General features: G+C 38.3%; 2 protein-coding genes and 1 long non-coding RNA gene across 4 annotated transcripts in view; 1 reads left to right on the forward strand and 2 right to left on the reverse strand.

The window, feature by feature from the left end:
* VPS37A (VPS37A subunit of ESCRT-I) overlaps positions 1 to 3,905 on the forward strand; it is a 38,532-nt gene extending 34,627 nt beyond the window's left edge. Inside the window, exons 11-12 of the mRNA XM_004277174.4 lie at positions 1,685 to 1,765; positions 3,312 to 3,905. Coding sequence (XP_004277222.1) covers positions 1,685 to 1,765 — 81 coding nt within the window. The 3' untranslated portion in view covers positions 3,312 to 3,905. The remainder of the gene's footprint in view (positions 1 to 1,684; positions 1,766 to 3,311) is intronic.
* On the reverse strand, positions 487 to 10,480 carry LOC125962808 (uncharacterized). The gene is made up of 2 exons (XR_007474552.1): positions 4,817 to 10,480; positions 487 to 2,591 (listed from the first exon to the last, which is right to left on the reverse strand). It is a non-coding gene; the product is annotated as an uncharacterized LOC125962808 (long non-coding RNA).
* A 980-nt stretch (positions 10,481 to 11,460) lies between these two features.
* MTMR7 (myotubularin related protein 7) overlaps positions 11,461 to 22,997 on the reverse strand; it is a 94,724-nt gene continuing 83,187 nt past the window's right edge. For both annotated transcript variants that reach the window (XM_004277176.3, XM_033400643.2), the window contains 7 exons: positions 21,712 to 21,821; positions 20,505 to 20,630; positions 18,710 to 18,759; positions 16,441 to 16,641; positions 14,692 to 14,832; positions 13,229 to 13,355; positions 11,461 to 12,516 (listed from right to left, as the gene is read on the reverse strand). In XM_004277176.3, coding sequence (XP_004277224.1) covers positions 12,154 to 12,516; positions 13,229 to 13,355; positions 14,692 to 14,832; positions 16,441 to 16,641; positions 18,710 to 18,759; positions 20,505 to 20,630; positions 21,712 to 21,821 — 1,118 coding nt within the window. In that variant the 3' untranslated portion in view covers positions 11,461 to 12,153. The remainder of the gene's footprint in view (positions 12,517 to 13,228; positions 13,356 to 14,691; positions 14,833 to 16,440; positions 16,642 to 18,709; positions 18,760 to 20,504; positions 20,631 to 21,711; positions 21,822 to 22,997) is intronic.

Here is a 22,997-nt window from a genome sequence, read left to right on the forward strand (position 1 = left end):
TAGCACATTACTGAGCTGGAGTTTTGAGTGCCGTGAGAGGAAACTGAAGAGTCTCTATTGAGAATGATAGCAACATCCTGCTATCACTTTAAACCTGCTTGTTGTGAGTACACAAGCAGGTAAATCACATAATGGTTCTGTTTCAGAAATGATAGTATCTGTATCGTTCTGTAGTAAAGCTAGTAAATTAGCTTAAGTCTAGTCTTAATAGATGTAATATACTCCTGAATAACCTGTTTCACAAGTTGTTTAAAAAGAGAATAACCTATATAGTGTTTTTGTTTGTTTGTTTGTTTGTTTGGCTGTGCCGCACGGCTTGCAGGATCTTAGTTCACTGACCAGGGTTTGAACCCAGGCCACTATTGTGAAAGTGCCGAGTCCTAACAGCTGCACCACCAGGGAATTCCCTATACAGATTTTTAAAATTTTTTTGTTTTTAATATTACTGAGAACATTCTGGGGATAATTTCTGTTCTAGTATTTCCATTTTATATATATATATATATATATATATATATTTTTTTTTTTTTTTTTTTTTTTTTTTTTTTGTGGTACGCGGGCCTCTCACTGTTGTGGCCTCTCCCGTTGCGGAGCACAGGCTCCGGACGCGCAGGCTCAGTGGCCATGGCTCACGGGCCCAGCCGCTCCGGCATGTGGGATCCTCCCGGAACGGGGCACAAACCCGCGTCCCCTGCATCCGCAGGCAGACTCTCAACCACTGCGCCACCAGGGAAGCCCTTCATTATATTTAAAGAAAAAAATTTTAAGTCTGCTTAGCAGTATCTTGTCCTTTGATAGAGTCCTAAATATTTACCTAATTTCTCTGAAACATCACAGTTTTAAAATAACCTTTTGTTAAACGTTATAAAACAGGTGTGCCATATATATATATATATATATATATATATATGAACTGTTAAGGAAAGTGTGGCAGATTTTATTATCCCTGTTTTCCATGAGAAAATTTGAAGTACAGAGATATTAATGACTATGGTTATAGCATTAGTGAAGCGTCGATTTTGGGTCCATTTTTCTTCGGTACTATTTAACTGTATCTTGAAGTTTTTTTTGTTTTTGTTTCAATTGATTTATTTTTAGCTGCGTTGGGTCTTCATTGCTGTGCGGAGGCTTTCTCTAGTTGTGGCAAGTGGGGCTACTCTTTGTTGCGGAGCACGGGCTCTAGGCACGCAGGCTTCAGTAGTTGTGGGTCATGGGCTCTAGAGCTCAGGCTCAGTAGTTGTGGTTCACGGGCTTAGTTGCTCCGCGGCACGTGGGATCTTCCCGGACCAGGGCTCAAACCTGTGTCCCCTACATTGGCAGGCGGATTCTTAACCACAGTGCCACCAGGGAAGCCCCGAAGTTTTTATTTGTTAAGCTTCCTGGGTAACAACAGTAGGATTTATTTTCATATTTTTAAAACACAGATATTTGAAATTATATAATCAGAGAACTGGTATAAAGGATCAGAGTGCGTTTTACATTCTGGAAGTTTACAAAGATTATCTTCCAAACAAAATTAAAATTTTTTTCGTTTTGATTCTTAAATTCTGCTCTACCTCAGACATCGACAGTTTAAATAATGTCAACAAGTTAAAAGATTCTTACTTAGAATTCTGTCAAATTTAGCTAGTAGTAGGAAGATTACTGGAGAAGTGACTGGTATTTTAAATAATTTGTCTTCTAGATTTGCCACTGTAGAAGAGCCAAGGAAGAAAAACTTCAACAAGTGATAGCAATGCACAGCCAATTTCATGCTCCACTATAGGTAAATTGTATTCTAGAAGGTTTGAGTCTTCAGGCTATTGCATGGCTATTTTTAATGAAGTGTTCTTACTAGTGTTTGTTCAGCCAGCTTTAAGCATAATACTGTCGTTATAGCTATTGTGCTATATAACATGTAGAATACTTTATATTAAGCATAATGTTTTATGCCTAAGCATATAACCAGTAGAAATTGTTTGCATATTTTCTCAGTATGATATTGGCTTAAATGAATTTTTTTTCAGTATTTGATAGCTACTTATGTAGAGTTTAAACTGTAATTAGTTCCTTTCTCTCAGCTGGTGTGGGGAGTATACCATATTAGTTGACATATTCCTCAGTAGTCTCTTTTGTCATTTCTTCCTTTAAAATGAATTTCTGCTGTGTCTCTTTTCCATCTCACATCAGGATTATTCCAATAACTTTCTGACCAGTCCTCTGACTTTAGGGTTTCTCCTTCCTGCTCAGCACTGACAGAATGATCTTCCTAAAATACCACTCTGTGATAACATTTCTCTGCTCCAGGACCTGCAATGAACCCCTAGGAATGAGAAATGCCAAATTTCTCTCGCTTATATTTTAGATCATCCATTTTAATTTTCCATTTTCCCCTTATGTTCTCTCATGTCATGTTGTTTTTTCTACCACCGTATCTTTGTTCATGCTCTCACCTGATCTCAGGACACTCTTCTGTTTTCCTCTCCATCTATCTTGTTTTAGGAATGACCTGGTGGCAAAGACTAGCTCCCACCTCAACAACTTTAAAAGCTTGTGTTACTGGATAACGCAGGGAAACAGAGCCAAAATGCAGAAAAGTACACCTCAGTCACCTGGGAGTGAAAACACGACATGAGGCCATCAGTAACCAAAGCAGCTCCTCTTAGACCCTTCCCACGACTGCTTGTTTTTCATTTTTGCATCTCTCTTCTTTTCTGTCTCTCACTCCCATGTGCTTTCTCACTTGCTCTTCAGAGAGCTTTCTTTGCTACCCACAGGCTTGATCATATCATGACAGTCCAAACAGCCAGTGGAGACTGACAAGGGTCTCACCACAAATTCAGGGAAAGAGACTGGCCCTGCATAGACAGTGTGCATCCTGACCTCAGCAGTTTGACCTAGAGATTGGTGTCCTGTGTTCATCTGCCCCCTCTGCTGGGCTAAAGGAGTAGACTTTGAGAAGGGAGCATGGGAGGTTCCCTTAAAAGGGATCAGGCTACAGGGAGGGAAGTGACAGGCATTTCTCAACCCCCATTCAAACTCTCTGCCCCTTTTCTCAATCTAGTTCTCCTTAACATTAGTAGCAACATTGAATTGTTTTATTTTACAAATCAGACTGTCAATCCCTGAGGGTAAGGGTTGATTTTTAATATCAACTATGCATTTCTCAAGGTTGAGAAGTAAGTGGGCACTGAGTAATTGCTTACTGACATGAGCATGCTAGAATCCTTTCCCTACCTCTTTTCCCTCATAGTCAGATTATCTTCTTCTAGGTAAATCTTAATTTATCATCTTGAATTAAATCTTAGGTTTTGATTTTCTTTTCTTTTCAGATTTTCCTGAAAACATGAACTGCCAAGAGAGGAATGGGACACAAGACTAAGCACATTTATATTTATGATTTGCAAATTGGCATTTCATTACAGTGGCTGAATTCATAGATACACTATATAGATTGTATACAGAACTGAGACTGATTTTGTACAGATTAGAATGATTGCTATGATCTTTGCTTTGAGAAATTTTTCTGCACTATTTGCACTAAAAATGTTTATTTGTTGTTGATAAATCCTATCATATTTAAGTTCCACTGCTGTTCCTTACTATTGATTAAATACCTATGCATGTAATTTTAACTAGTTTCAATATTTTATAAAATTACTTCATTTAAATTTGTAATTTTAATTTGAAACTGCCTCATTGCTTTATCAAGAATGGTTTCGATTTTTTCCTCTCAACCTTTTTTGAAAAATTACCATTTCAACTGTAGAAAAACTGTTATTCTTCCTGTTTCTTTCTGTATGATAAAACTTTCAGAAATAATTTGTTTTTAAATATTCACAGTGTCAGGAAACACCAAACCTGCCAATGTGCCGTCTCAAGGAAGTAACTTTTAATTCATACAATAAATCAAAAGAGTAAACCAGCGTTTTTTACTTATTGTTGTCTTATTTTTAAAATTAAAGTTGCACTTAAGAGGCAATACAGGTAAATAAATATTTTACCTAATAGAAAAAACTGTGTTTCATTTAAAATAGTCCAACATAAACTTTCATAGTAACTCTTTTTTTTTTTTTTTTTTTTTTTTTTTTTGGCCACACCACGCGGCTTGCAGGATCTTAGTTCCCCAATCAGGGATTGAACCCGCATCCTCAGCAGTGAAAGCGCAGAGTCCTAACCACTGGACCACCAGGGAGTTGCCTCATGCTAACTTTGTAAATATAAGTATCTGCTGGGTTTGTGGTTAGATAAGGATATGCTAAGTTCCTCATGTTGAAGTTTAAAACAATATTTTTGTTAATAAATAGTAAATTTAAACACACACAAGTCAGTGAATTTTTCTGACCTTTACTGTGTTAGCTTTTCATAACAGAAAAGCTTTAATAATAAATTAATATTAATTTTTAGGCAGTCTAGTTTTTAATTAATTTAATTGGATTTTCGCTTTAACTTGTACTATGTTAAACAGTTTGCTTTTATACTACGTTACAGAATGAATATATTTTATGGGTAGCTGTGAAAGCTAATTAAGTAGAAAATCTTGAACTAGATATCTGAGGCTTGGTAGAGTATCCAGATCACAGAACAGCCTAATGACAATTTTTATTTAAACTTCATCACAGTATGATTGCCATTCCAAACACCAGCATACGGTACAGGTGTTTTCTTTTCTTTATTCTTCTTTCTATACATGTTTTAGCAATAGAACTTTAGGAAAAACAAAATTTTCTTAGACTTGAATAATACTTAATACTTAGTCTATGTGTGTGGAAGGGCAAGTATTCACACGGACTATAAAGATATAATTTGGGTAAAGAAATTAACTTTTTTTAATCACCTGTCTTCCTGGTACTGTGCTAAGGGCATGCCATTTAATCTTCAAAATGACCAGACGAGGAAGGTATTATTATTCTGGATGTGTAGATGAGATAACTGAGGTAAGTGTTGCAAATTTGTGGCAGTCTTCTGGGTATTCAGGAATCTTTCCTTACTGTAGTGGTCACAGAAGCTTCAGCTTTCCCAGCAGTCACCACAGTGGAGGACACGGTAGTCCCAATCTTCTGCAAACAATCAGGAAGCTTTCTGAGAAACCAGGCTGAGCCCAGAACAAGAGGCCAGCAGACCACAGCCATTAATTCATTTGATCTCCTAATTTTATTAAGCCCCTACTAAGAATGAGGCGCTGTGGAAATACTATACAACGATGACTCAAACATGGTCTAGATGTTTAGGTACTTATCTACCTTTTCCTTCACCAAAAAAAAAAAAAAAAAAAAAGTCATTTTCTTATATAGTAGATCTCTTCTACATAATCACATAAGTAATTCATCTCAATGTTTTTTATTCTTTAAACTTGAACTATCCCAGTTTCATTCTGTACCAGTTAACATACCTTGGTTTCTCCTTTTAAAATTAATTTTTTAGATAACCTCCTTACAACCCAGTCATTAATAAGAGGAGTCTGATCATCATTACCTACATTTAACCGACAAATCAGGTCAGATAATAGGTCATATAAGTCATCCAGGACGGACAATAGTCTGCATTTGAATATGTATGCATTTTGGTTCTGTTACTACAATAAAAATTTTAGTGACTTTTCATTAATCTTATGGATATATTATTTTCTTCTTAAAATTGGCTATATTGGAGAAACAGTGCCAGAGGAAGAAAAAAAAGCCTGCCAAAGCAGATTCTGATTTTACTTTAACACATAATAGAAGACTAGATGGAAGTCGCAATAGTACAGAAAAGCTGAGGAGTTATTAGATAATTCAGAGTAGGGGTTTGTCACGGGTAGAAATTTAAAGGCTAACATCTCAAAAATAGAAGAAAGTTTTCTGAATAAATGTGATACGTGCTAAACATAATGTTTCAAAGTTGGAAGATTTTCTAGGAATAATTCTAGACTAGGAAATTTATATTGAAATAGAGATTGACAGGTAAGTCTGATCATAATTCATATGTGCTTAAATTGAAGGACAGCTCAGATTCATTTTTACGGAAAGTAAACTAATCATGTGCTCTTAAAGAATAAAAACCTATGCCAGGTTTTCCCTTCTCTTCACCTTCCTTTATTCTAAAAAAGTTGCTTTGTTGACTGCTGAGTCATGATCAAAATGCTTACCTACTTCATATTATTAAATTTTCCAGAAAATCAATAATAAATCACTTGAGCGCTAAATATTACTAGTTGGGAAGTAATCTGTCTTGAGTCAGTTTTACATTGGTTTAAACCAACTGCTCTAAATAAAACAGTTCCTTGATCGATGTTTGATTTAAAATGAGAATATACTGTTAGAGATTTTAGCCTTGTTGGATTGGCCGTGCTCTTTTAAGGCTCTGTCCAGCACAATAAAGTTTTAATAAGCAATAAAGGTAACCTTTTTTAAATAAATTTCAGTGTTAGGTTAACTTATAAGTAGTCTAAATGAACATATGCTTAAATTATGTTTTGTAAAATATTTGGTGTGGGGCTGAAAAAAGATTTTGTGTCTGATGTGGAAAACATTCACATTAAAGAACTAAATTTTAAAATATCAAAGATTTATAGTATTTGCTTTTTAAAATAAATGCATAGTTCTGTTTGCTATAGTTACTGTGTTATTTTTTTTAATTTGTTATTTATTTTTGTAGATGTATACTGCCAAATGGAAGAAATTAAAGTCTCATCCTCAACATGAGGCAAAGAAGTTTCTAGAGTTGATAATCAACTACAAGAGTGGTATGAAGTGAGTTATGTTATAAAAATGCAAAAGCTATTACAACTTATCCTAAGTATCATTAACAAGGTATTCCCTGCTACAGAAAGTTTGTACCTTTTGACCACCTTTCTCCAATTCCCCAACCCCACCTCCACCTCAGGTTAACCACAAATCTGATCTCTTTTTCTCTAACTTTGGTTTGTTCGTTTGTTTGTTTTAGATTACACATATAAGTGAAATCACACAGTATTTGTTTTTCTCTGACTTAGCATAATGCCCTCAAGGCCCATTCATTGTCGGCAAAAGGCAGAATTTCCTCATTTTTTATGTCTGAATACTATTCCATGGTGTGTGTGCTTCTTTATTCATTCATCTGCTGGTGGACAGTTAGGTTGTTTCCATGTTTTGGCTATTTTAAATAATGCTGCTATGAACATGAAGGGGTACAGATTACCTTTTCGAATTAGTGTTTTCATTTACTTTGTATTCCCACAAGTAGAATTTCTGGATCATATGGTAGTTCTATTTTTAATTTTTTGAGTGTCCTCCGTACTGTTTTCCATAGTAGCTGTACCAGTTTATGATCCCATTAACAGTACACAAGAGTCCTCTTAAATTCACATTATCACCAGCATTTCGTATTGCTTGTCTTTTTGATGTTGGCCATCCTACCAGATGTGAGGTGATATCTCATTATGGTTTGGTTTTGATTTGCATTTCCCTAATGACCAGTGATGCTGAGCATCTTTTCATATACCTGTTGACCCTTTTATATATCTTCTTTGAGAAAAATGTCTACTCAAGTCTTTTACCCATGTTTTAATTGGATTTTTTTTTTTTTGCTGTAGAATTGTATGAGTTCTTTATATAGTTTGAATATTAACCCCTTGTCAGATATATGGTTTGCAAATATGTTTTTCCATTCCATAGGTTGTCTTTTCACTTTGTCGATTATTCTTTGGCTGTGCAGAAGCTTTTTAATGTGATGTAGTTCTACTTACTTATTTTTTATTTTGTTGCTTGTGCTTTAGATGTCATATCCAAAAATCACTGCCAGGACACATGCCGGTGAGCCTTTTTTCTGTTTTCTTCTAGTAGTTTCATGGTTTCAGGTTGTACATTTAGGTCTTAATCATTTTGAGTTCATTTTGGGTAGTGGTATAAGATAGTGGTCATTTCATTCTTTTACATATGACTATCCAATTTTTGCAGCACCATTTATGGAAGAGACCATCTTTTCTCCACTGAGTATTCTTGGTTCCCTTGTCAAATATTAGTTGACCATATATGCTTGGGTTCATTTCTGGGCTCATAATTTTGTTCCATTGATCTATTTGTTTTTATACCAGTACCATACTGTTTCGATTACTATAGCTTTATAGGATAGCTTGAAATCAGGAAGTGTGATGCCTCCCGCTTCGTTCTCCTTTCTCAGTATTGCTTTGGTTATTCTGTGTCTTTTGTGGTTCCATATAAATTTTAGGATTGTTTTTACTACTTTAAAAAATGCCACTGGAATCTTGATGGGAATTGCACTGAATGTATAAGTGGCTTTTGGTAGTATGATCATTTTAACAATATTCTTCCAATCCATGAACACAGGATGCCTTTCCATTTATTTGTGTCTTCTTTGATTTCTTTCATCAGTGTCTTGTAGTTTTCAAAGTAGAGATGTTTCACCTCCTTGGTTAGGTTTATTCCTAAGTATTTTATTGTTTTTGATGCTCTTGTAAATGGGATCATTTTATTTCTTTTTCAGATAATTTCATTGTTAGTATATAGAAATGCCATTGACTTTTTATGTTGCTTTTGTATCCTACAACTTTACTGAATTTGTTAATTAGATCTAACAGATTTTTTTCGTGGAGTCTTTAGAATTTTCTATGTATAAAAACATGTCATCTACATACAGAGACAGTTTTACTTCTTCCTTTCAAATTCTGATACCTTTTGTTTCTTTTCCTTCTACTTTGGTCTACTTTGTGGTCTACTTTGTTGAGTAGAAGTGGTCAGAGTGGGCACCCTTATCTTGTTCCTGAAATTAGTGGAAAAGCTTTCAGCCTTTCAACAGTATGATATTACCTGTGGGCTTATCCCTTTTGGCCTTTATTATGTTGAAGTATATTCCTTGTATACCTAATTTGTTGAGAGTTTTTATCATGAATGAATGTTGAACTTTGTCAAATGCTTTTTCTGCATCTAATCAGATAATTTTTTCCTTGCATGCCAGGTATAAATCCCAGTTGATCATGGTGAATGATCCTTTTAATGTGCTGCTGATTTCAATTTGCTAGTATTTTATTGCAAATTTTTACATCTCTGTTCATCAGGGATATTGGTCTGTAGTTTCCTTTTTTGGTAATGTTCTTTTCCAGCTTTGCTATCAGTGATGCTGGCTTCATAAAATGAGTTTTGGGAGTGTTCCCTCCTCTTCAATTTTTTGGGAAAGACTGGCATTAATTTTTCTTAAGATATTTTGTGAAATTCACCAGTTGAAGCCCTCTGGTCCTGGGCTTTTCCTCTGTGAGAGATTTTTGATTACTAATTCAATCTCTTTACTATAATTGGTCTATTCAGACTTTCTATTTTGTCCTGATTCACTCTTGATAGTATGTTTCTAAGAATTTTGCATTTCTTCTAGGGTGTCCAGTTTGTTGGCATATAGTTTTGCATAGTACCCTCTTACAATTCTTTATTTCTGTGCTATCAGTTGTAATGTCTCCTTTTTCATTTACAATTTTGTTGATTTGGGTCCTTTCTTTTTTCCTTGGTTTACCTTTTCAAAGAACCAAGTCTTAGTTTGGTTAATCTTTTCTGTTGTTTTCGTACTCTCTATTTATTTCTGCTCTAATCTTTGCTATTTCCTTCTGCTAACTTAAGGCTCAGCTCTTCTTTTTCTAGTTCCCTAAGGCGTAGTTAGGATGTTTATATGGGATCTTTCTTGCTTCTTAATGTAGGCATTTATTGCTGTGAACTTCCCTCTTAGAATTGCTTTTGATGCATCCCGTAAGTTTTGTTTTGTTGTGTTTCCATTTTCGTTCATCTCAAGATACTCTTTATATCCCCTTTAATTTCTTCTTTGATCCATTGGTTGTTCACGAGAGTTTTCATTCCGTATGTTTGTGACTTTTCCAGTTTTCCTCTTGTTATTGATTTCTAGTTTCATACCATTGTGGTCAGAGAATATACCTGGTATGATTTCAATCTTCTTGAATTTACTGGCTTGTTCTGTGGCCTAACATATGGTGTATCCTAGAAAATGTTCATGTCCACTTCAGAATGTGTATTCTGCTGTTGATGAACAGAATGTTCTGTATATGTCTGTTAGTACATTTGGTATATAGTGTGGTTCGAATTTGCTATTTCCTTATTGATTCTCTCCCTAGATGATCTACCCATTGTCTAGAGTGGGGTATTAAAGTCCCCAACTATTACTTTATTGCTTTTATTTCTCCTTTTAGCTCTGCTAGTTTTTGCTTTATGTACTTAGGTGGTCTATTTTTGGGCAAAGCATCTGTTTGAGCACTGAGGGGGAGGCGAGGGTCATTGGCTGAGATAGCCTGGTAGGACTGTTGGCTTGGTTACCCTCCCACCCAAGTGAGGCTGTAGGATGGGCTTCATGGTTGCTTGGATTCTGTGATGTTACTAGACAGTTGGGACTGGATACTATACTCAGCATTAGGTGGGGCTATGAAATTAGCTTCTCTGCCCTGGTGGTGCAGCAGGATGGGACACAAGGCCTGCACAGCTCATTGTTTGGGGACCTGAATCAGGCAGGAGTGTGCACTGAAGGTGCAGGCCACCAGTCTTGCTCTGCAGACAGGGAAAGTCACAGGCTGTGCTCTCTGTTCAACTGCCACTGTAAACGGGGCTGTTGGATTGGTTATGCAGTTTCCCATGTGTTCTGGTAAAGCTCCCTGGTCAGGCAGGCTGATGCATGTTTTCAGCAATAAGTGGGGCTACAGATGAGTTTCCCTGCTCAGGCACTGTGGGAGAAGCAGCTCGAAGGTCACTAACGCTGTTTGTTTGTGGTCTCAAGTCAACCTGTGCCCCAGGTTCCCTGGCCAAACAGGGCCACTGGCTTTGCTCTCAGGGCAGTCAGCTCTGCCCACTCACTTCTCAGCTCAAGCGCTGCTGGGGTATGCAGCTTCCAGGTGTTCTCACCACCCCTCCCTATCGGGTGGGGCTCTGTCTTCTGCCAGCGGAGGACTGAGAAGGCCCATTTCAGGCAGCTCCCACATCTTCCTGAACAGGCTTTCTGGTCAGTAGGGCCAGGAGCCACAGTCTACAGCAGAGGCGCCATGGCTCAGCTCTTCTGCCTGGGTGTGGGCAGACTGGACTCCAGGGCCAGCAGCACATCCCCTCGGGAGCCCAAGCTAGGCAAACCTGCGCCTTGTCGCATTCTCTGGTCAGACTGCACCACCGACCGACCGGACTCTGTTGATGAACGGGGCTGCTGGCTGAGACAGCTGTGTGGGCTCTGCAGGCAGAAAGAACGTCGATCAAACAATACTAACCAGTCACACGGTTCCTAAGGTAACAAATGACAGAACTTACTCCACGTGGTAAACAGACATGAAAACCAAATTCTCTAGTTCTTACGTGACATCTTCTCTCATTGAAATGGTGCCCTGTGACTTTATACAGTCATACTTCAGGGATCAGGCTGGTGGCTGACCCACCCTGTCCTGGTGATGTGGCCTCTGGAGTAATAATAAAAGGTTGTTATTAAAAAAGAAGTTAATATGATCCAAATTCATATTTAAGACCCAGAGAGTAAATGTTGTTTCTACTTTATTAGGTGGTACACTGGTGTTAGAGAAAAGTGTTGTAAGTCTTAGCGTTTTTTAAATAAGGAGCATATGAAATTCCAGGAAAAGGCAACGAAATTATTATAACGATTTAAAATATATTACCTAAGAGAACGTTAAAGTGAATAAACCTGAAAGATAAGCATAAGAGCAGTTACAGAGCTCATCAGTTACAGAAATATGTCTGTTAGCCATAACGTGTTCCATTATTAGAAATACTGATAACAGGAAGGAAGGTAACAAAATATTTTAGGAAACAAAATATGCATCTGGAGGTGAAATAAGGGGAAAGACTGAAGTGATAAGTGTGAAGAGGTCAGGGCACTTTCTGACCAGCTGCAGGCTATCAAGGGAGATTTGCATTGATAACCTCAGGTGATGGTAGAGGTCATTGCTCTGTGGTGAATGAAACTTCTTCCGCAGTCTAGAATGATTTTCAAAATGGGGAATCATTTTCCTTATACTTGTTTGATAAAAGAAATGGCTACTTCCTGTTCTTCAACACCTGAAGGAACTAAAAGTTGGGCTTTTTTCTTTTCACTGCTACATTTTATAATTCTCAAGGACCTGTATCATTTGTTGGGCTACTTTATCATTTGAAATTGCACTGTTCCCTTATTTCTGGAACGTGTTTCTGTGTGTCCCCCCACGGGGGACCTTCAGGCCGTGAGAAACACGGCCTCGTCCGAATCCCGGTCCTTGCCGCTGTCCTCACTTGGCACACACTCCCCGCCGCTGGGGGAGCGGCAGCTCAGATCCTCCACCCCAGATTCTTGGTCACTGTTGGCTGACAGATCTGGGTCTGAGCTTTTCAAATTGTCTTGGGTTAGAATCAAAGCAGAATCTTCATCGCCCTGTGAAGGGCTCCTGGATGGAAATGATTTCATATTCCCGCTGTAATCCTGGGGAGTGTTGGCTGTGCTGTTGTCTGAGGTAGAAAACCCTGAGTGTCTGCTGGGTTCACTTTGCTTACTCTTCACTTGAGTGCGATTTAACTGGACTTTCTGAATCTTTTCCAGCCTCTAAAAAGAAACAACAATTTCAGGGAACGATCATAAATCATGTATCTTTTTTGTATATGCATGCCTAAAGGTATTCATTACCTTCCAGCTGGGTATAATGTTAAGAACATGGGATTTAGACGGACTTGGGTTGAAAACTAGACTTCATGACTTTGGACAAAATAATTAGATTCTGTGAGGCTTGCTTTCTTCATCTCTAATGTAAGGATGGCACTGCCTTAGCACAGGTTTTCTATAAAATGCAGAAAACATAGCATAGGTAGAGCACCTGGCATCCTTCTTTCTGTATCTATCTGGTTTTACATAATGATTTTCATCCTGTGAACTCAGAATACATTTTTTTAAAATTAGGAGTGAGGTGTTCATTATCTAATTTTTTTAATTAAGATATAAGTAGCTCACCCTCTTAAAGTGTACGGTTCAGTGGTTTTTAGTATATTCACAAGGGTACACAACCATTCACTACCATCTAGTTCCCTAATATTTTCATCATCCCCGAAGCAAACCAAGGAAGCGAGCCAAGCCAGATGTCTGAAACGTATCAAGTGCCTATAGGTAAGTGCTCACCTTTGGGGGCTGTGTTTCCTGTTACCCACCAGCTAAAAATGTGAAATGGCTCTGTTGCTACATTTCACACATCCTGAGTCATGAGAGGCTTTCCCAGAGCAGTGATCGTCACAAAATACGGTTAACAAGAGCAAGTGTGTCTTACTTCTTCTAGGGCCTCGAGTTCTTCCTCCAGCTGCTGGGTTTCCTCCTTCACAGCCATAAGGTAATCTGTGACCGACTGTCGGGGCTGCAGTCCCTTTTCAAAGCGGTTATACATTCCACTCCAAAATCTAGAGAGGACAGCAGCGCTTCATGAAACACCAGGTCACAATCTGTATATCCACATCCTCGAGTCTTCTAAGGAATCTTTCAACCCACAGTCCCACCGTCCTAATAATAACCAAATGCAAAGCACAGGCTCAAAAAAGCCACTTTACTAAGGCGATAACTTCATGTTGATGTTTTCATTTTCTTGAATCAGTAGACTTCTTTCAGGGAGAATAAATTCATGAAGTCTACTTGTACAGATGGTACTGAATTAGTAGGCACATAACATATTTTTCTAAAACAGACTGAAGGTAGTACATGTTACCATTTTCTTTCTTTTTTGGGCTTAAGAAAATGGCTCTTAGTTTGGAAGTCAACTTGAAAATGAGTGTTTGTATTAACATGCAGAATCTTTCAGCCACAAAGGGAGTCTTTTAAATTTGAGGGTTTTCGCTTGTTTTTATCACAACCACCAAAAATTTACATTTGCAATAAATCCTCCCTTTTTTATCCTACACAGTAAAGCATACTGAAATGCAAATGAGAATACAGGTGCACTTTGCTTTACTGTGCTTTGTGGAGATGGCGTTTTTTTACAAATTGGAGGTTGTGGCAACCTTGTGCCAAGCAAGTCTATCAGCACAATTTCTCTAACAGCATTTGCTCATTTTGTGTCTCTGTGTCACATCTGGGTAATTCTCAGAATATTTCAAGACTTTTCAGTATTATTTTCTTTACTATGGTGGTCAGTGATCTTTGATGTTACTACTACTCACTGAAGGCTCAGATGATGGTTAGCATTTTTTAGCAATAAAGTGTTTTTAAATTAAGGTATATAACATGGTTACATTATTTTTTAGACGTAATGCTGTTGCACACTTAATAGACTACCGTATAGTGTAAACATAACTTTTATATGCACTGGGAAACTAAAAAACTGATGTGACTCGTTATTGTGGTATTCACTCTCTCGCAGTGGTCAGGAACCAAAGCCACAGTATTCCTGAAGGTAAGCTGTGTCATGATCACTACCTAAACCTGTGATTCCACATTTAACTTCTAAGGTCCTCTCTCCCTCCCTCCCTCCCTCCTTCACTTTTAAATAGACTGGAACTTACATTTTTAGGATATCATTACTACAAAACATTGACTTCTAAAGAGAATTCCCCATTTAGGGGGGAAAAGAGAGAGAAGAGGAGACACTGGCAAAAATGCCAGATGAGATATTTAAGCATCTTCCTTCAGTGTGTTTGCATCCAAAAAAGCCTTGAAGCTCATACACTTCAACTTCCAAATGGTAAAAAGTGCCAGAATCTAAGTTCATAGCCATACTTGTTAAGGTCCTAGAGGTTTACATACTTGTACATGAAGTTGCACGGCGTCGTGGGGAGATGGAGGGTTCCCTGGGTCTGACTGGGATCATCTCTAAATAGAGGGTTCAGGTAGTCACCCCGATTCTTCCACAGGTGAGCCCATAAAGAGTATGTTCTTTCTTGAATTCTGTTAAAAAGAAAATAAGCCTGAATATAGCTTATCTTCATTCTTACAAATAGTAGACATGTAATATTAAAGCTGGAAAGGGATCAAAAACTGTTATCTGAACATCAGGTGTCCCTGTTCTTTAGCAGGGAAATTTGCAACCTGTGTCTTCATGGTACAGCAGGAGAGCTCTGTAACAGTCTCGACTCCTCTGCTGTCCGTACTGGCCTCAGCAAGATGCTTGATGCCTCTGAGTGTAAAATAAAACCACAAGAAATTTTTTGGAATTTTTCCCCAAATAGTCGTTGGATTTTTATTATTTGCCAGGTACTATTTAAATGCTGCACATATTTTCTCTCATTTAATCCTCACTGAATTCCTATGACATTTGTCCCTTTTGCTAATCTGGCCCAACTAATCACAAAACTACCTAGGAAAACACGTGAGCTTAAAGGATGTACTCTGCTACTTTTAAATCATTACGATTTATTGGAATTAAAGTTCCTTAGAGAAAACAAACTAGTACCTACTGGAAAAAGTCATTTTCTTTCCATTCAGGCTCTATAAACTAGTAGAGTCTTATTTGAACTGATCATTTCCAAAATTAAATCCGATATTATATATACCACACTTAAAGTCATTTTATTTTATAAAAATTTCAAAAATGTTCTTTGATTTGCAGCTCTTAAGTCACTTCGTGTTAAGTTTTTGACTTTATAAAACGTCCACATTCATCTACTTTTTCCCTCTCAATAAAAAGCAATCCAGTTTTAATTTGAATAAGAGAGTGACCTGAGTTTCTAATTTACTTTCCCAGTTGTTATACAGTAGTCAACCTTTATCCATGAGATATATGTTCCAAGACCCCCAGTGGATGCCTGAAACTGTGGACAGTACTGAACCCTGTGTATACTGTGTTTTCCTATACATACACACCTATGATACAGTTTCATTTATAAATTAGGCATAATAAGAACATCCAAAATGCCAGCATCACTACTCTTGAACTTTGGGGCCATTATTAAGTAAGATAGGGGTTACTTGAACACAAGCATTGTGTTAACCTCGACAGTCAATCAGATAACCGAGACAGCTAAGTAAGTAACAGGCGGTCCCAGGCAGGATGGAGAGGGGCAGCACAAGATTTCATTGTGCTACTCAGAATGGCTCACAATTTAAAACTTATGAATCGTTTTTTTCTGGAATTTTCCATTTAATATTTTCAGACCACAGTTGACCTTGGATAACTGAAATTATGGAAATCGAAACCATGGATAAGGGGGACTACTGTACTTGCAATTCTTATGACAGTATATTCTTCAAAGATGTCTCTTTCCTTTTAAATGCAAAAATTGCTTTCTCTGACTCCAAGAAGCTTCCTTTCCATTATCAGTACGTGAAGTCTACCTACCTGTCTGTGGACACTAGGCAGGAACTGGGCAAAATGGACTTGTACCTATCTTTGCCAGCTGATGGCATTAAACTGTTAAAGTGACGTCAGGAAAAAGAAAATAACTTTACTCTGTCAGTATAGATGTGTGGGTAAAACAGTCTTCAAAACTGTGGAAGGCCATCTGAAATTCTCAGTCACAAACTCTTTCGATAAAAATTAAACACTGAAACACTTACTTGAGTTCTTGTCTCTCCTTCTGGCTGTTACATAGGAAGTTTCCAAACTGGCAGGAATAGATGTGGTGTTGAATATGAATCAAAAACCTCTCATTAAACTCAAAGGCACAGGGAAATTGTTCCATTAACTGCCAGACGCACTCAATGAACTGGTCAATAACTGGAGAGATTTCTTTGGGATCACCATCTAGGTTGCCATATCTGTAAAACAAAGTATGAGAGACGTTACGGCAAGGTTTTTGGGGGTTTCTTTTTTTGTTTTTTTTAACTCGAAAGCTATAAATGCAAAAACAATCATAGAAGCAACCCTAGTTCCTAAACATCTTATAAACCTGGAATGCAGAAGAAGTGGAAAAACATAACTTTTTAAATTCTAATGTCAAAAGAAACTTTGTAGTGAAGGTCTGGGCAGATAAGGGACATGTTGACGTTATAATTACAAAAGAAAAGTGTTAGTGCATTCAAGGAGTCTTTCTATGGAGAGAGCAACCTTTCATTCAAGCGTGCGAAGTACATCAGAACTTCTGAAATAAATCTTCCACTTTAATTAGTGACTGGGGGGAGAATGGGAAGAAACGCCTAAGCAACTTCAGAGTTTTTCGTTTTTGCATGGTTTTGTTGGGAAGAAAAGAGGAAGAGAGACAGCTTTAAAAAAACGGGTTCCCCAAGTTTCTAGGGATATTTCCATTTCTAGACCAGTGTTAAAACTTGTCAATTTATTTCCACGTGACCAGATTCCCATATACCTTTATATCTCTCGTATCACTGTTCTCAAGAGTACATCAGGAATCTCCTCCCTCATGTTTGTATTGATTTTTAAACGAAGACTGCCTCGTCCTTTACACTATTATGTGAATTTCAGAAAGAATCCAAAAGGGTGATTTGGGTACCATCAAATACAGAATAACAATATAGAACCTCATCTTCTCAGACATGGATAATCAGCTTGAGGAGTAGGAATGAGCAAGGATCGGTTTAGTAGTTTTTTCCAGGGTGGAAACATTAGAAACTGCCTGGAAACCTCTCAAAAGGTTTAGTCCCACTCACCTTTGGTCGCTTTAAAAAGGGGTTGCCCAGTATGTTCTTTCCTCACAAGACACACATTAGCCATTTCTATATTCTTACTGCCACAGATCCTCTACCTCAGAGATCCTAAGTGCCTATCAGACAGTCGGTGGAACCCCCAAAATTGAAAATAACAATTGATCGTAAGGTTACTTGTTTGGGGGCTTTAATTTTCTCATTTGTAAAATCGAATCACTGCTTTCCGGGAAAGATAATTAATTATAAAAATAGAATTCCAGAAAACCACATAATAAATGCTCAACTAATGCTAAATGCAAAAACTTACAAAAATAAATATGGGCAGCTCCATAAATTGAGAATTTATTTTAGGAAAACATTCAAACAATCAAAAGTGTATATCAAAATCTCTAAATTATTATCAGCATACTGCCTAAATTTAAATTTTACCTCTAAAAGACGAGACCATACCAGCTACAACACGTAACATTCAGGGATCAGAGACACCAGAACACCAGTCAGACATTACCATCCACACTAACCAAATAAGGCCAGTAGCTTCTGTTTATTTAAAGCCCAGTAGATGGGCTAGTGGGCAAGGAGCTGGGCTATTCACATATACAGTTTTAAAAGCCTTGCTATAACCCCGTGGATTAGGGAGGGTCTCCCCTTTAAATAGACGGGAGGCGAATGCTCAGAGAGGACAGATGCCCAAGGCCACACAGTAAATGCCACAGCCTGGATTTGAGGCTGGATCTGTTGGGCTCAAAGCCTGGGCCGCTGTCCTACATTAGCTCTCCAGAGACGCCTGGGACACAAATGCCGCAGGATAAGCCCAATTTAACTCCCCTTGTGGAAGATCAAAGAAAAACTGTTCCACAGGCATTTCACAACGTGCAGCTTAAAATGAATATCTGCACTTCAAAAATGTAATAATTTAGTAAATCAAATGTGTGTGGAAGGAAGGGAGAGTCCATCCTTTCTAGGTCGATTAATGAACAAGCTTCTGTCTCTTCTGGAAGAACTTAGTATTAGTTAGTTCTGCTCAGTAAATACCAACCACTCTCGAGTTAGAACTTTTTTATCTGTGATACACATATTCAACAAAAATTTAACTTCCTGAATAAGGTACACAAGGAAACTCTGAAAACAAGGGTATTTTCCCCCACTCAATTGAGAACTTCAGAAACAGATTATCTCTTTTATCCTAAACATTCACTACAACAGATTTTAAAATATTTCTTACCTGTGATTAAACTTATGACCAAAGGAAATCCAGTCCTTTTCAATTAATACCTACACAAGATAGAATATAAATATCATGGAGAGAAGCAAATGAAGGAAAATAAGAGACCAGCACCAATAATTCTGAAGGATTCTGAATTCAGAGGTTCTTGGAGCGGAAGTCACCCTCCTCCGTAACCTGCACATGAACAAACACTCACTGTCCACCCCTATACAGATGCATGTCAGAGGGCAAAGTTGAAAGCCTTCCATAGGAAAAACAAGAGTGGACATATGAAGATGTAATGCCACCACCCACAGAGTGCTTTCAGTGAGCACTGTTCATATTGCTTCATGTATGATCTCATTTCATTGTGGGGTAGGTATCATCACTCTCATTTTAGAGAGGGGGAAACTGAAAGAGAGGTTAAATACTCACCAAAGATCACGCTACTGGCAAGTGGTGGATGCCACCTCGTAACCGAGCTCCAGAAACCACCACAGCCCATCTAGCCCAACTCTCAACCAACAGGCAATGCTGCTTGTCAATACAATAGCAAATACTAACCGTTTTACAAGAAACAATTAGGGATGTTTTCCAGTGATCTTCAGTATACTTTAGAAGAATTCTAGAATGATGAGGGCCTGGAACATATTAGAAGTTTCAGCCCTGCTTTGGAGTTAGGGGTAACATGAGTTTATACTCTCAAACTGTCTGGATTAAAAAAACAAAAAACTTTTTAATCAAATACTATAGGATAGTACCATCAATATCACCAATGCTCTAAAACAGCCAGAGCTTTTCCGTTAAAAAAAGTAAGGATTGGTTGAAGTTTGGCCTTGACAAACTGCCCGGTGGTGTGTGACTCAGCCTCCCCACTCTCCAGACATAAATGAAGGACTCCAGCCCCTAACCTCAGTCCAGGGGAGGGGTCTGAAGCAGGAATGTCACCCTGAAGTCTCAGTGCTGTCACAGGCGATAGGAAGTTCTCTGACGCATTCAAAACAAAAGGAAAGAAAAAGCCCAAGAGTGGAAACCTGCCACTTCTCTCTTGTCCCCAGAGTGTCAGCTGATAATACTCGATAAAGGATCCCAAGCATGGATTCAGGATCCTCTGAAGCACTTTCTACCAAATCATGGTTCAAGAGGCAGGAACCAGTAATCTCCCAGCCGCTAGGAAGTCCCTGCAGTCACTTTAAGATTTTGGTTCTGGCTTAGCCAAAGCTTCACCCTTCCAGGCAACTAACACAAATATTCTGCAGTTGGAAGCAACATGTCAAGCTTTGATGCACATCTAAAAGGTGCAAAGTCTAGGAGAGGATGTACCCAGAATTTCAGTAAGGAATGCAAAAACACTGTAAAGTTTTCAATATTCTCTGGATATCCAGAGTTGTGAAGGACAATTTAAAATATAAAAGCAGTAAGTGAAATCACTTTTTCCTATAGAAAGGTTTTTCTCCAAATATTTTTTCTGGAAAGTGTTTTCTGTTTTATAGTCATGTTACCTCAAACTTGAAAATATATATCAAACTTGAAATATATTTATACAAATGAGGTATAAAACTATTTTACAAACTGCTAAGTAGATATTTTATATTTATAATAGCATTGATTTGAATTGGTTCCAAAATCCCAGAAATTCACCTTCTTATTCCGAGCCTATTTCACCTTTTCCCCTTTAATTAATCATGCTGATCTACTAAGAGAAAAATAATGTTGAGGAGGAGAGGGAAAAGTTGCCAATAGTTGTCAGAAGAGAGGTCCATTCTGTCCAGGCACTGCGTGCGTTGGACAGTGGCCAAGCGGCCACACTCACCATGAAGCCCTTCAGAGTCCGGTAGTGAGGGTCCAGCAGGAGGCTGGCCACCGAGCACACCTGAGCAGTCCTGTCCCAGCCATCAGAACAATGAACAAGCACACTTGCCCCTTCCTCTGAAACTGCCTGAAAAACAGGATGGGCAAAGGATGGCTATCAACAGGAAACATCATCAGAATTAGCTTTGGCTTTGTACTCGCAGAAAGAATCAAAAAAAGATTTACAGGCGAAAAATCAATACCAAAACCTGTTCCTTCATTTATTGAGTGTTCACGCCCCCGTGTAGTTAGGGCGGAGCCAAGGAGAGGTTTGGTGCCGGTAACTGAAGCGTCACTTCCCTTCCCTTATGTCCAGGAGCCACGAGCCCGGCTTCTGTACCATATACAAGCAGGCTTCCTGTATGAACGTCTCCTAGCCCACCTTCAACCCTCTTCCTCCCTGCCGGGTTTCCACCTTAAGCCTTTCCAAATGAAATTCTGGAGCTGCTGCTGGCTGCAATCATTTTCAAAAAGGAAAAGACAAAAATCATAAATTGTAAAACTATGAAATTAGAGATAAAAGGATAAGAGCCAAGTGAAAGTGCCCAGCACTGAATAAATATTTGTTAAATAAATGAATTATCTAATAAAGGGAGGCATACCATGTCATCAGAAAAGATATGGTTGTCTTTAGGTATAAATCTGAGGGGAATTTATTTTTAAAAAAAAACGCACTGAACAACAAAATAGACAATGCATTCAAAAGCAGCTTATGTGAAAGTTGCAGCAAAATCTTCCCCTGGCAGAACAGAATCTACCTGCCAGGTTCAGGAACATGACTTGCTTCTGCCATCACTGAAAAGGGGGAGCTGTTTGCTAAGATGGAAGCTTCAGGCCTCGGTCACTCAGGTGACTCACATTTGGATGTACCCTCCTATAGAAAATTCTTTCCTCCACCCAGGACCAAGCCTAACTGAAGAGAGACCATTCTGAAAGTATTTTACCACTTGATCGCCTTGATGATACACTGTCAACTGAACACCATCCTCTCTTTCACAAAATCCCATCTTCAGAGGGCAAACTTCATGCAGGTCTGCAAAGCCAGCTCCCCATTTGGTATCACCCAGTTTAGTACAGAGGAGCTCACACGAGGCAACAAGATCTCCATTCCGAAGTCAGAGTACACTGGCTGCTCTGCCCCATAATTTCTGTTCTCTGCATTCGCATACCTTTGCAATGAAGATTCCTGCATCCATGATGGCCTTAATATGCCTCAACCAGCCAGAGTTCTCCAGTCCCCAAAGAAAATCACTCATGGAGGGAGATTTAAGTTCACACACTGCAAGATAAATCGTGTTACAGAAACAAAATACAGAAAATCTCTCATTTTACATTTGATCATATTTGCAGGCAGTTCGTTAATGATTCCTTCACTGCAGTACTTTCTGGAAGACTTGAGTCAAGATAGACGCCCAAGCTTACTCATTCTACTGAACAGTTCCAAGTAAAGGCTTTTCTATCTTCTTTGGTCACAGGGGACACTGCATCTGTTTAGGAGTATTATATTAGTAAAGTTTAAACCCCAATAAATGAAAATCATTGAATGTTACCATAGTAAAAATAAGAGATTTATTTATTCTTCCAGCAAAGATAGTCAAAATGTGCCACCAGGAAGCACTTGAGTAAGAGTGCCCTGGAGGAAAAGACGCCTATAACGAACTCCAGCACTTTCCCAACTTGAACTCCATCATCCCAGCACCGCACTTGCAGACTGCTGTGAAAATACAAAACAGAGCTGTCCTAGAAGTCTTAAATGGAAGTGATCGAACTCCTGCTACCAGCAACCCTACCCAAAGGGAGCAAAGCGTGTGAACTTAAACATGAGGCCCTGCACTTCCGATTGCTTCTAGAGCATCAGGTTAGGGGCTTTCCCTTTGGTCGAAAATGAAGATAATCCAGGATTCCAATGATACCTATATTTTACAAAACTAAGGCAGCTGTGTAAACACTTCTATAATATTATCACAAACAATTTCATCTCGAGAGCTTATCTTTTAGTTAAGCATGAAAAAACTTTAGGGCTCAGCGTTCTGACTCCATATCACAAATATGACATTCCAAAGTTCATGGGGTTCATACCTATAAAGCCCTTTTGAGGAATCTTATAAATTAATCAATGAAAATTAACTAATGTTCCATAGATTCTGTTTGTTTAAAGTGTTAGTTTGGGCCTTGATCTGTTCACGTTTAAAACGGGGAAGGTGTACTAAATTATATCTAAGTGCCTCCCAACTCTAGACTCCCAGATTCAACTTTAAGTCTATGAAAGCATCGCGCATTTGCAATACTTAAAAACAGTTAACAACGTTTAATTTATCAGATGCCCTTCCCTCAAATATGCCAGATAACAGAGGGTTCAGTCGTATTTCCCGCAACATAAGAGCCACACAAAAAAAGCACAAGTAGTTAAATTCTGAGTCACAGACGGCAGCAGTGAGGAAGAAAATACCAAGAT

Source organism: Orcinus orca, chromosome 21, assembly GCF_937001465.1.
Source record: "Orcinus orca chromosome 21, mOrcOrc1.1, whole genome shotgun sequence".
NCBI classification, from domain to species: domain Eukaryota; kingdom Metazoa; phylum Chordata; class Mammalia; order Artiodactyla; family Delphinidae; genus Orcinus; species Orcinus orca.